General features: G+C 46.1%; 1 protein-coding gene across 1 annotated transcript; it reads left to right on the top strand.

Moving 5' to 3' along the window:
• The first annotated feature begins 2,183 nt into the window (after positions 1 to 2,183).
• Positions 2,184 to 12,002, top strand: LOC128079132 (cytochrome P450 3A9-like). The gene is made up of 13 exons (XM_052680080.1): positions 2,184 to 2,358; positions 4,913 to 5,006; positions 5,312 to 5,364; positions 6,443 to 6,542; positions 7,027 to 7,140; positions 7,396 to 7,484; positions 7,957 to 8,105; positions 8,595 to 8,722; positions 9,419 to 9,503; positions 9,843 to 10,003; positions 10,429 to 10,655; positions 11,109 to 11,271; positions 11,389 to 12,002. Exons 1-13 carry the CDS (start codon positions 2,288 to 2,290, stop codon positions 11,479 to 11,481), a joined length of 1,527 nt encoding a protein of 508 aa, XP_052536040.1. The 5' UTR covers positions 2,184 to 2,287; the 3' UTR covers positions 11,482 to 12,002.
• The last annotated feature ends 631 nt before the right edge of the window (positions 12,003 to 12,633 follow it).

A 12,633-nucleotide genomic window follows, 5' to 3' on the forward strand; every position in this document is an offset into this window, starting at 1 on the left:
CCATTAATCTGAGCTACTTAGTGGCATTAGAAGTGGAAAAGCAGCTCAGTTCTCCTTGGAATTTACCGCACTATTTGGTTTTTTAAATCTCTTCCTCTTGGCCCATGGCAACACTCAAATTCTCCAACCAGACAGAGAGAGATGGGAAATGGGGCACTGATCACAAGGGATCAGCCTTGGCTGGAGCTGATGCCAAAAGCCAACATTTCTCCTCCTCTCCAGAGAGCAGAAGCCTCCTGCCCTGTCCTCCCCTTTGAAGACACAAAGGCACCCCTGAAACACGACCTGCTCTGAGCATCACTCAGCCTGTGTGCCCAGCAGCTTGGGGCAGTGTGCGCTTCTGCAAGAGGCGTACGGGTTCAAGAGAGGGCGGGAGCTGGGAGATAAGCCAAGCTCTGAACTGGACTAAAAACATGACATGAAAACTGGTCATTACTTCATGGGTCACTGACTTTCACCTGCCATGGATTAGTCCTAGACTTATTTTTCTATCAACTTCCTCAAAGAAAGTTTAGTTCTTGTTGTTGGGTGTGGGTTTTTTTTTGTTTGTTTGCTTGTTTTTTTTTTTAATATCATTGGTTTAAAGGACAAAAAGCTCACTTGGCAGTGGCTACATAAGATCCCAACTCAAAACCAGACACAAAACCCTATACCTATTATTTCATTCAAGTTTTTCCAGAGACTATTCTCACCCTTAGGAGATACTCACAGGGCAATGACTAAGGGTTGTTCCTAGTGAGTGCAGGGAGCCCTGCAGCAACCCTCTTCTGTGGATAAACGGTATGAAGTGGTTTCCCAATACAGTGAGTCCAGTAAATTCAGACGTCAAGGAAATGACAAAGCATGCAAAAGAGAATCCTGAGAAAACAGACACTGCTGTGACAAATGCCTGAATGGGAAAACACCCATTTAACCACATGCACTTGAAGCATCTCTGAATCAAGAGAGGCAAGACCCAACGCAGGCATGCGTAGCAATGGCGTAAGCTTGTCTGTTCATGTCACGCTGGTGCAGGCTGCTTATTGCAGAACAAACTGTTCCTGAAGGTCAGAGCAGGAGTCAGGCAAGGGTGAAATGATAAAGAAATGTTCCTGAGATAAATCAGAGGGCGTCTCTCCAAATATCCCATGTCACCACATGAACTGTGATGCACTTATTGGTCGACCCAACATCAATAGCAGCAACATTCTAGGAGGCAAATGCATCCCTAGTATGTACAATAGCACCCAGTGTGTTCAGTCAACCTCCCTCTAACCACAGCAATTCTATCATTAGGAAGTGAATTGCTCATTCTGAGGCTCTGAAAGAAGACCTAAAGTTTCTTCATCACACATCAGGGCAAACCACATGTCTTCTGCCCTACGTGCCCTCTTGCAGACGTGATGCTAAGACCATTAACATCAAACATCATCCAAACGGCCAAGCTTTCTCACCATTGTAATCTTCTCTTACCCCACCCATGAGCCAAGATCCTATTAACTCCATACCATTCTTATGGGGCAACCACTGCAAAATTAGTGTTTTCCCTTCACTTGAATCTTTCTGTCAACTGCTGCAGATGATCTTTCCTGAGCCGCAGGCTGCAGTTTTGGAACTGAGAGTGCTTTAACTGAGGTCTGCTCATCACTGTGAAACAACAGCATTTCTCTTTCAAGATGCCCAGCAAGAAAAGTTGACTTGTAAAGCCTTCGTAGTCTACTGGAGCAAATCAGATGCTGACCCACTATGGAGGGAAGTGGGCAGTAGTTGCTCTTCACAACACACACAAAAATACAGATATTTAAAACAAAATCTTAGACTTTGCCAAAGTTAATTCAGCTGCCTGAAAAGACCTTGTCACGCAGCGTACCAATAACCTTTTCAGTTTTCTTTCCCTTAGCCTTTTGTAAACCAGCTCTGACACCTGCTTTGGGATTTACCTTTTCTTTGTAACTCGGTTCTATTTATTTTGGTGTCGGAGCCCAGGAGCATGACTCAATAAGAAGTCAGTCATTACTATCACGACAGATAGACTAGCTGAAGTGCTTGGCAATGCATATTTTGAATAATCTGAATCATAGATATTTCAACGAGGTGTTTATCTGTCACATGGATTACAGTTCAGAGATTACTGTGTTTGTTACATTTGCCTTTTTACCCTCCTCCTTCGGGACACGAGGCCAGCCCCCACACCACGTGATTGCACACCAAATACTACTGATCACAAAACACTCCTGGTTCCTGCAGCCTGGGACAGATGGACAGAGACATACAGACAGACCTCCAAGCCAACTAGAGGAGAGCCACGATGAACCTTCTTCCTTTTTTCTCCATCGAAACCTGGATCCTCTTGCTTCTTTTTGTAGCCCTCCTGATAGCGTGAGTAAAATAGACTGTATTGGTTCTGTGTGTGTGTGACATTTTCCTATTCTTGCTGCTGTTCATTCTCATGCAAATCATCTACTGCAGAGTAAGCAGGTAGGTGTGATTTTCAGTCTCAAAAATGTTCTGAAAACCAGGATAGAAGCCTGAAGACCATACGGATGAGTGATTTTACGCCAAGGTTTGGAATGTGTGCAGATACTTTTGCGATGTTTTTACTAAGCATCAAGACAATAATCAAATCATAATGGTGTCAAGCATTTGTTACCACGGATTGTATTTGCTGGCATAGCTCACTGTCCACAGAAACAGCCTGAAGAAGGCTGTGCTCCTCTAAGTGAGGCTGCTCTCAGAGGAGAGCAGGCAGTAAATGATGCTACCGACAACCTTCAAAGGTAGGGAGCAAGAGGAAGGCACCCGTAGAGCAGCTACAGGACCAGCTCTCTCCTAGTAACAAGGTGCTGCATGCAGGAGCACAGCACAGTTATTCTTGTGTATGTACTCAGGGGAACATCACCCACACCTGCTCCCCCTCAGCCCTTCACAGGAAGAAGGAAGCAAGCCCAGAGCAAGCTCAGTTTCCTGCTCCTGGCTTTCCAGACAAATGCATCAGGCAGTTCCTGTGGAGGCAGCTGTGCCAGCAAGAAAATGCTGTTGTTCACCCAGCTGGTGCTGCTCATCTCTGCAGTGCAGCGGGGTTGGCTGAAAATCCCCCTCTGCTGGGATGCGCATCATCTCCCCTGGAAGTCCCTGCTTACAAGGCTGGACTGACAAACTTTGTAGCGCTGACAAGCCCTTAGGCAAGACAGCATGTTGCTAGCCATAAACCTTAATGATTAATGTGGTGCACAGGAGCACAACCCATTTATCTGCCCTGGCAGTGCTCCAGCTGTGGTGGTTCAGTAAACTGCAACTTCTGGCCACGTTTTTTTGAACCCATTCCTGTGATTTGGAACCCTCACAAACTCGCTGGGGGTAAATTCTTAAATTAAAAAAATAAAAAATAAAAAATCAGCCACCATCATTATTGACCCAAACCTTCCTATCCCAATAACACAGGCAGTGTAGGACTGCTGGCTGCCACAGTCCCACGTCCTGCAGTGATTTGCAATTCTACTGCAGCTAAAAGGACAAAACTCAGATGTCTGTGCTCCAATATCTGAGCTAAAATAGATCTTCAGGGCCCATCAGCACCAAGAGGCTGCCTACAGACCTTGTGTCTGTCCAGGGAAATGCTGTCCCAGTTCACACATGAGTGGTGACCGGACAATTCTGGTTCACTTCTGTGGTAAGAAGATGTGATGATTATTCTCTGGCTTCATAATGAACGTCTCTTTTCTGCCTGCCAAAAATTGTGTCACGTTTTAACCATAAGAGCATTAGATTGCATTTCCCTGGCTACATTTCAAGTAGATTAAGCCTCGCCTATGTTCCTATAGCATTGCAGGCCTTTGCAACCAGCCAAGTTCAGCATTCCCTGCTTCTCCTGCAGCCCCAGCTGCCCGTGAACATTACGAGTGAGAATCCATAAACGTTTTATACTTTGCACTGAATTAACATTTGACAGAAATGTTAAAAACTGATAAACTGAGTACTGACAAGCATCCATTCCCCTGTTTTTGCCCACTCTGTTTGGACCACAGGATGAGGTCCATGTATGTGCTCCAGCAGAACCCCTGCTGGACACCCATTGCATTTGGGGCCTCTATGTTTGGCACAGTAATCATCTCCATCAAAACTCCTCTATTTCCCCAGCTTTACAGCAAAGCTGCCCCAGGGCACAGCTGTGCTGCCATCATCTCTAAGCCCAAACAGGATCTCTGATAACATCCCTCTGCCAAACCTTTGCAGCTTTACATCCCTTCTGCAATGAACTGCTCGCTTGGGGAGCTGCAGCTCCCAACCAAAAGCAAATATTTTGAAGAGCTCTTTCAACACAGCCAAAGACAAGCTTCAAAGGGCTGCAGCCCAGGCCCTTGTTGAGAAACAGAAGGCCCCAAGGTAGAAGTAATAACTTTACAGCTGCCAAAAAAGGGTGCTTCAGAGGGAAGAAATCTGCAAAGCCGTCAATAAAATCTAAAGAGAACGCTATCAAGAGGAGAGCTCCTGATGCACCGCTGCGCTGGTGCAGGAAGGGAGAACAATAAATGAAATTAAAGTGCAGCTTGACAAAAGCCCTGTTTGGGACATCTCTTCTGGCACAGCTTTGATTTCCTTTCAATGAAAACATGTGAGCTTGGTGTTCCTTCTCCCAGCTTTCTTTTCTGCCTCTTCTTCAGCTGGCAATGAGCTCCTCTTTTGCATGTTGCTAAAGACTTCGAGGTGCTGTTCCCACCAGAGCTCCCACACTCTTACAAGGCAGCTGCTTTAACCCCACGCCATCTTTCTGCATGGCAGCAGTGAGCCCCGTGTTTATTTTACCAGGCAATAATCCTTTGGGCCACTTATATCCAGCTCCTGATTCAACCTCCTCTACACAGAGATAAGGTGACATTGCCATAGCCCCAAGGCCATGGTGATGCAGCACTCTGTCGTGCTTTCTGCCCCACAGATATGGAACATGGCCATTTGGGCTGTTCAAGAAGCTGGGCATTCCTGGGCCAAGACCTCTGCCTTTCTTTGGGACGTGCCTGGAATATCGCAAAGTAAGTGACTGCAGCCTCCCTGCCTTGAGAAATGCCTACAGCTGTAGCTGAGCAGATACACAGCGATGATAGGTTATCTCCAAACACTGAGCTCTGCTCCAACACACAGGCTGTGCAAAGATCATGCAGGATGAAGGCTCAGTACCATAAGTGTGGTGCACATTCACGTGCCCCCTGCAGTTCTTCCAAAGAGGGGGGAACACTGGAGGAGCCCTCAGCATCACTTTGGAGATAACTCCTCCCAACCACCATCAGCATCATCTCCTCATTTTGCCCTGAATTCATTCTTAAATCGTTTCCCACAGGGCTTCTTGGAATTTGACACTGAGTGCTTCAAGAAGTATGGGAAATTCTGGGGGTGAGTATTTGCATGAACCAACCATCTCTTCTTAAGCTAAAAGCACAATCCATACAAAAGGGAGAAAGAAATCCCTGTGGAAAGCCCTCTTTCCTTACAGCCCTGATCCCAGCTCAATGAGCACGGCACTGGTTGGGTGCACACAGGGCTCACGTTAAAGCATGCCATGCACAGGGCTGTGCTGCTGTCATTCTATGAGGAAATTGCTTTGACCCATACTATAAAGGCTGCTCCAAAGCCAATAACAAAAGGTCCTAATCCCTAAAAAAAAAAAAGTAAAATCAATAGCAACGCCTCTCATTTAAGGGAGAGCCTAGAACTGGGAACTCAAGTTCCTCTGGTTCCAAACAGAAAAATCACTGCAGCTCTTCCTCGTGCCACTGACCCAGCCCTGTGAGCTTCAGCAGCTCTTGCCACTCTCCTGCAGACATCTCCTATGGCTTTTACAGCTGCTGCTATGGCTTGGGCTGCAAACACACGTATCTTCTGCAGGGCACCTATTGCCCCTATAGGAACTTACAACTTTGAGTCTGAGAAAGATGTCTCGGCATGAAAGGGGAAGATGCATAAATCTGCTTACATCTATATCTGTTCCAGGAGAGCATTCGGAATTTGCAGCCTAAAAAGACAAAAACAAGGCTCAAGCCTCATCTCCAAGGGTATTTCAGTGCTGGCAGCCCAAGTCTCCAGACACCAAATTCATGAGGCTGGAAGGGTTCGAACAAGTTTCCTTCTAATACTGTAACATGTTTAAGTGTCTGGAAAAACACAGAGAACCAAGGGAGAAAGCGAAAACACTTGCTTCATTTAGTATCTGGTCCTTCGAGGGACTGATCCCTGCTCACTTCCCAGTGAATCTGGAAGGGGCTAAGGCCCCTTTATCATCAACAAAAACAGATGGGAGATGGAAGGGGACTACCAGGCCAGTTTCTACATTTCTGCACTTAGGCATCTGCAGAACAGTGAGGCTAGAGATGGAAAAGGGTTTGTTTAACACATTCTCATTCACGAGCATCAACAAAACACCACAGCAAAACTATTTAGGGTTGTTCACTTCTCTCTTCTGTCCCCCCACCAGGATTTACGATGGCAGGCAGCCTGCAGTTGTTGTCATGGACCCCCAGATCATCAAAACCGTGCTGGTGAAAGAGTGCTACTCCACTTTCACCAACCGCAGGGTAAGAGGGCAGCACTGCCGATTACCACACAGCCCAGAAAACAAAGTGCAGGAGGAGAACATCACACTAAGTGTGCACAGGGCTTCCCAGAGGGGCTGTGACTGCACTGTAGGGATTACTGTAAGCAGCCACTGTATGTCACTGTTCCCCTGCCTCAGAGCCTAGGGACTGCATAACCAGGCTGCATGCCAGCATTCCAAATACTGCTCACCCCATCTCTGTATACATAGGCACACAGAGGATGAATTTGAGAGACTGTGTGAACCAAGCTGGGGTGCAGGCTCTGGTCAACACTGCCAGGTGTGGGCACACACATGCACTCGGGCACGGGACATGTTTGGGTGCTTATGCTGCTTACGGAGATGGCACCTCACTTTGCTTACTGCAGGAAAGTGCACGATGTATATGCACGTGCATACATCCCCATTCCTGCCAGGAAGCTGCAAACTTCCCTGGGGTTAACACCTCACCTTCTTCCTTTCAGCGCACGGATCTAGCAGGGGTGCTGGGAAATGCTATCTCATTAGCTGAAGACGATCAGTGGAAAAGGCTCCGTACTGTGCTCTCTCCAACCTTCACCAGTGGGAAGCTAAAGGAGGTAAAACACAGAGGATGGAGCTCAGGCTAAATCAGAAAGACAGAAGGCTGTTTTCAGGCTGAGATAGTCACAGGGGTCTGACTTCTTCGGTCTCTTTAACCTATGCCTAATGCAAAAAGGATAAAACAGACATGACGTAAAAACAGAGCAGAGAAATCGTGTCTGCAAATATTCCTGAAAATCCCTGCGGCCTCTGTAAGCCTGCCTTCAAGGAGTAGAATGTTCTGTAGCATCCATCTCTGCTTTGTGTTGCAGATGTTTCCTACGATGAAGCACTTTGGGGAGATGCTGGTGAAAAATGTTCAAAAGAGGGTGGAAAAGAACAGCTCTGTCCCTGTGAAGGAGTAAGTAGCTACTGGGAACAGCAGGCTAAGCAGCAACCTTTGGCAGCAGATGCTGGGGCTCTTCCATTAGCAGAACAGAGATTGCTTGCTAGCAAACCCCATCTCTGACACAAGGTGTGGGGCTGGCTGGGAATGCTAAGGGGAAAATTGAACTGAGATGTTAGAGAATTCCTAAAGGCAGAGACCCACAGGGAGCCTTCTACAGGAAATTAGAAGGGGGAAAAATGTGTTCCAGCCTCATCCTGTGTGCACACAGGTACAAGATGACTAAATTCCACAGGAAAATCCACTTTCCCCCACATACACATCCACCTTTTTTCACCCTAAGTACCTCCCAGTTGCCATATGCCCAACTTCCATCTCAACACAGTAAATCTTAACAAGAATTTAGACTGGAATGTGGCATAGGCGCTAGGAAAAATACACTCACGTCAAATATTTAACCACAGTGTCTTTTTCCATCTTTTCTCAGCTTCTTTGGAAGCTACAGCATGGATGTAGTCATCAGCACTTCCTTCGGTGTGAACATCGACTCCATGAACAACCCCAAAAGCCCCTTTGTCAGAGAGATGCAGAAACTGACCAAGTTTGACTTTTTTGATCCAGTCTTCATCTTGTCATGTAAATGATTTTGTGTAAAAACCTTAATTCAGGTGTTGAGCTTAGCAAGCATACCAGACACCCGTGCATCTTATAGATTAGCTAACCAGCAGTTACCTAGATAACCTCACTAGCTAACACAGAAGACCTGATGGCTCTGGCCTTATTGTTTCCTCACTGATAGCTCCACAGTGCAACTCCAGGAAAGAGATAGGCAAGAAAATTAATGGTGGCAGGTGCCATAGTGAAGGGTGGCACATTCTTTGTTCATTTTTCAAAGGAAATATTATATCCAGCTCAGTTATGCCCAGTTCACAGGAAGATGGGATAGGGCTGGGTATATAAGCTATGCCAGAAGGAAAAAACATCAACAAAGCTCGGGCAAAGAAAGAAAGGAAGGGAAATAATTTGTCATTAACATGGCTACTTCCTCATTAACTCTTGTAGCTTATCTTACATGAGGTAGGTTTTATTTACACTACGGAATTCTATTCTCAAATTGTTTTTCAGTTGTATGCCCATTCCTTACCCCTCTTATGGCCAAGATGAACATCAGCTTTTTCCCCAGTGATGCTGTAGATTTCTTCCTGAGGTCTATTGACAAAATTAAGAAGGATCGTGAAAGGGAGACTCACAAGGTAAGCAGGCATGAACTTGTTATCAGTTGTGGCAGCAAACTTCCTTTTCTCACCACACTCACATGAAATGTCATCACTTAAGGGTATTGATACCAAAGATGAAGCCAAAGTCCAGTAACTCAGCATGGATTCCAGAGCTACTAAATTGTAAAAGTGCTTTTAATGCCTTGGGAAAGGTCTCATTTCAACAGTGTTGGCAGAGAAGCACAGTGGACTTTGTACATCCATGATCTGAGGCGGAATCCAGATAAAGGCAGAATGAGATTAAGCCTGGGTTTGCAAAACTTGTGATAAAACAGCAGACTAAGCCACTTGTCTTCTTTGAAGATTAGGAAGGGGATAAGAGGAAGCAGAGTAGGCAGAACAGGGGCACTGGACGGCAGCGCTGCCTCTTGGAATTGTGCCCTCCCCTCTCCCTTTTCAAACTCAGAAAAGGTTTCCCAGCAATTTTCTCCCTTTTAGAAGTTTGGATCCCCTTTTCTGAAATGCCTTTTGAGACACCGCTTTCCTACCCAGTGCCTTCATGAAAAGGGTAGAGCGGTTTTGAAATAGAATACAAGGGCCATGTTTTACAACAAGGATACCACAAGCACTGTGGAGACGCTTCCAGTTTCAGAGCAGTGCCCAGGCTGTGAGGGCTTTGGCTGAGCCCTCCCGGTAGACCTGTCACCAAAGAAATTCTGCTCCTCTTTGCAGGGCAGGGCAGATTTTCTGCAGATGATGATTGAATCCCAGAAATCAGACAGCAACGGGAGCAGCGATGGGAAGAAGTCACATAAAGGTAACAGCATCCACATGCTGGGGGAGCAGGGTCTGTGGGAGCAAGGAGAACATGGGGAGCTGTTTCCCAGAAGAAGACTCCAAGGATCCCCACTGCCCAGCTCCAAGCTGGAGCTTGTCTCCTGCTGCCAGCACCGCAAGGTTCCTTGGCAGGCAGGCAACCATTTTTACCCAGGAAATTACCTGGCTCCTCACATCAAATGATATATTTCACACTAAGTAGCTACATGTGCTTGACATGAAAACCACAACAAATCTGCCCCAACTCCACCCATTGCTCCTCGTTCTTCCCTGGATCATCAGCACCATTTCTCATCTCTCCACATCCTTTCTCCTCCAGCCCTGAGTGACGTAGAGGTTCTGTCACAAGCATTCATCTTCATTTTTGCTGGGTATGAGCCCACCAGTAACACACTTTGTTACCTGGCTTACCTGCTGGCCTTGCATCCCGACGTACAGCAGAAGGTGGTGAATGAAATAGATACTGTTCTACCCAACAAGGTAAGGGGATGCCAAAGGATGGCCCAAACCTTCTGTCCCTTCTGTCCTCCTAACTCAGTCAGGACAACGACCTTAGCTCTGAAACATCTTCCTCTGGGATATTCCAAGAGCTCCAAGGCACACACAGCTCAGCCCTGTAGTGGTTTTCTTTTTGCAGCTGAAGCTTTACAGACCAGCGCTCTGCACAAACTTGTTTGCCATACTTTGCACCCATGAATGGATGGATGCGACTTGACAGGCATTTTCACAACTCAAGGATAGAAAACTCAACCAACAAAGCAATTCCTACCTTGCATTTTGCTCTTCAACGAATTTGAGATATAGCTGGGGCAGAAGGGGATGGAGACACTGGTTCCAACACTCATTTTAGGAAAATCCAGTCCTCATGCTGACATACCTGATCACCTTTCACCCACTGTCCACAGGCTCCTCTCACATATGAAGCGATAATGCAGTTGGATTACCTTGACATGGCTGTGAATGAAACCCTCCGGCTCTACCCCCTCGGAGGACGGATTGAGAGAACCTGCAAGAAAGATGTGGAAATAAACGGGGTGACCATTCCAAAAGACACCATTGTTATCATCCCACCTCACACCCTGCACCACAACTCCGAGTACTGGCCAAACCCAGACGAGTTCAGACCAGAAAGGTACAAAACTGCAAAACATGTCATGAAAGAGAAGAGAGATCCTGCTGCTTTTCCCTAACATAGTAATTAAGTATTAATCTGATTAGCTTCCTAATGGTGTTCTTCCTATCTTTTCACTAACGATACAAAAGAGAAATCGCAGGCTCATGGAAATGTCATTTTTAGAAGAAAATGAGCTTTGCAGTTAAAGCAGGGTTTCAAGCAATGTAATCTCATTGGGAGAATATCACTGACACCTCATAAGATCCTGTATATGGTCTTTAGATTTGCTAAAGGAACGTGTGTAGATAGCTACAAGTCCATCTTTGTGTACCTTCATTGCTGAGACATAATAGCATAAAAATGAGCGAGTTTGTGTAGGGCACCAATGAGAGATCTCCAAATAAGTACAGAGATTTACTTTTGTGCTTTCTTGCTCCCTTCATTTTATCCCCAACGTGTGTCATTATCCAGGTTCAGTAAGGAAAACAAGGACAACATAGACCCATACACATACCTGCCTTTTGGAGCTGGTCCCAGGAACTGCATTGGGATGCGATTTGCTCTTCTGACTCTGAAAGTTGCCATCACTGCCATATTGCAGCACTTCACCTTCCAGGTCTGCAAAGAAACTCAGGTGAGGCATAGAGACAATCAACTGGTACCCAGTTAACAGCCGAGTTTCCTTCCTTTCATCTCTACTCATTTCATTTCCCTACCTTGAAGTGCTCTTTTTCCCCTCTCCCTGCTGCAGATCCCTCTCAAGCTGCTCTCAATGGGACTCATGACCCCAGAGAAGCCCATCGTTCTCAAGTTAGTCCCTCGGACCAACAGTGCCAAGGCATAGAACCCAACTGTGTCCTGCTGCAGTCTCATGAGCCCTATGCTAACAAAGGGGTCACACATCGCAGGAAAACTCTCATACGTGTGCAGACACAGAAGTGCAACTCAGCTAATTCTGGAAGCAATTACTACATATTTACCAAATAACACAGCTGTCAGAAATGTAACGTGGATCACTGGGCAGTGGCAATACACAACCCCCTTCATCTGATTGCAGAAATTGAGAAATAAATCCAAATGAGAAGCTGATCATCCACTCCCTTCTAAGGGGACTCCTCCATCTGGAAAGAAGGAATTATTGTTGCATCCAAGAGAAACAAGGTGTGATGGAAACGCAAATTGCTAGACCTCGCTGGGCAGGGATGGGTGACTTTCTTCTCGGTGTATTGATGCTTGAAATTTTCTGTGTTATAATTGAGCCGACTGGTGTGCGACTATATCCTAGTTACCAATCCTCTCCTGTGCCATGTGTTAATTAAACTAAAGTATGTACAAATACTGTCATTAAAAATGTTTGAGAGCTGCTCTGTGTTGTGTATAGCAGCTGATCACTTCCTATTTAAAAACCGTATTCAGCCTCAGCCCTTGAAATTACCCATGTACATTGCTTTCCACTTAATTTAATGAATCTGATCCTTCATTTAATGCGATCAAGCCCTCCCATTTGTACAGTATTTTACAAACACTCCAACTCCCACCTCTCCATCTGATTAAGAGGTTGACTCTGGTTCAGCTCTGGCCAGACCTCCACCGTGCTGGAGCCACAGAGGACAGATTGCAGATCTGGGAGACAGGGACAGCACTGCAGGAGGACCACTGCTCCTGGGCATGGCTCGTCCATGCTGCCTCGCATTGCTCATCACGGGAGCTCCGCCTGGTACAAGCAAACTTAAACCCATTTCAGACCACATAAAGTGGGACTAAATATCAAAAGACAGGTCAGAGGTTCTCCTGGATCCAAATTTCACATGTTATTTAGCCCTGGTGTATTGTGCTGGCCGTGATGCCTGCAAACCAAGCAGGAGCTGGTCAAATGGGAAAGGTCTGTGGAAGATATTCAAATAGCTGAAGTTACCCCTTCACTCTCTTCTTGCATCCTTTGCTCCAAGGCATGTTTCTCAATCCACTTATTATGGTCTATAATTTCCTCTCATGC

The sequence above is a fragment of the Tympanuchus pallidicinctus genome, unplaced genomic scaffold (assembly GCF_026119805.1).
Source record: "Tympanuchus pallidicinctus isolate F22 unplaced genomic scaffold, pur_lepc_1.0 scaffold18, whole genome shotgun sequence".
Lineage (NCBI taxonomy): Eukaryota > Metazoa > Chordata > Aves > Galliformes > Phasianidae > Tympanuchus > Tympanuchus pallidicinctus.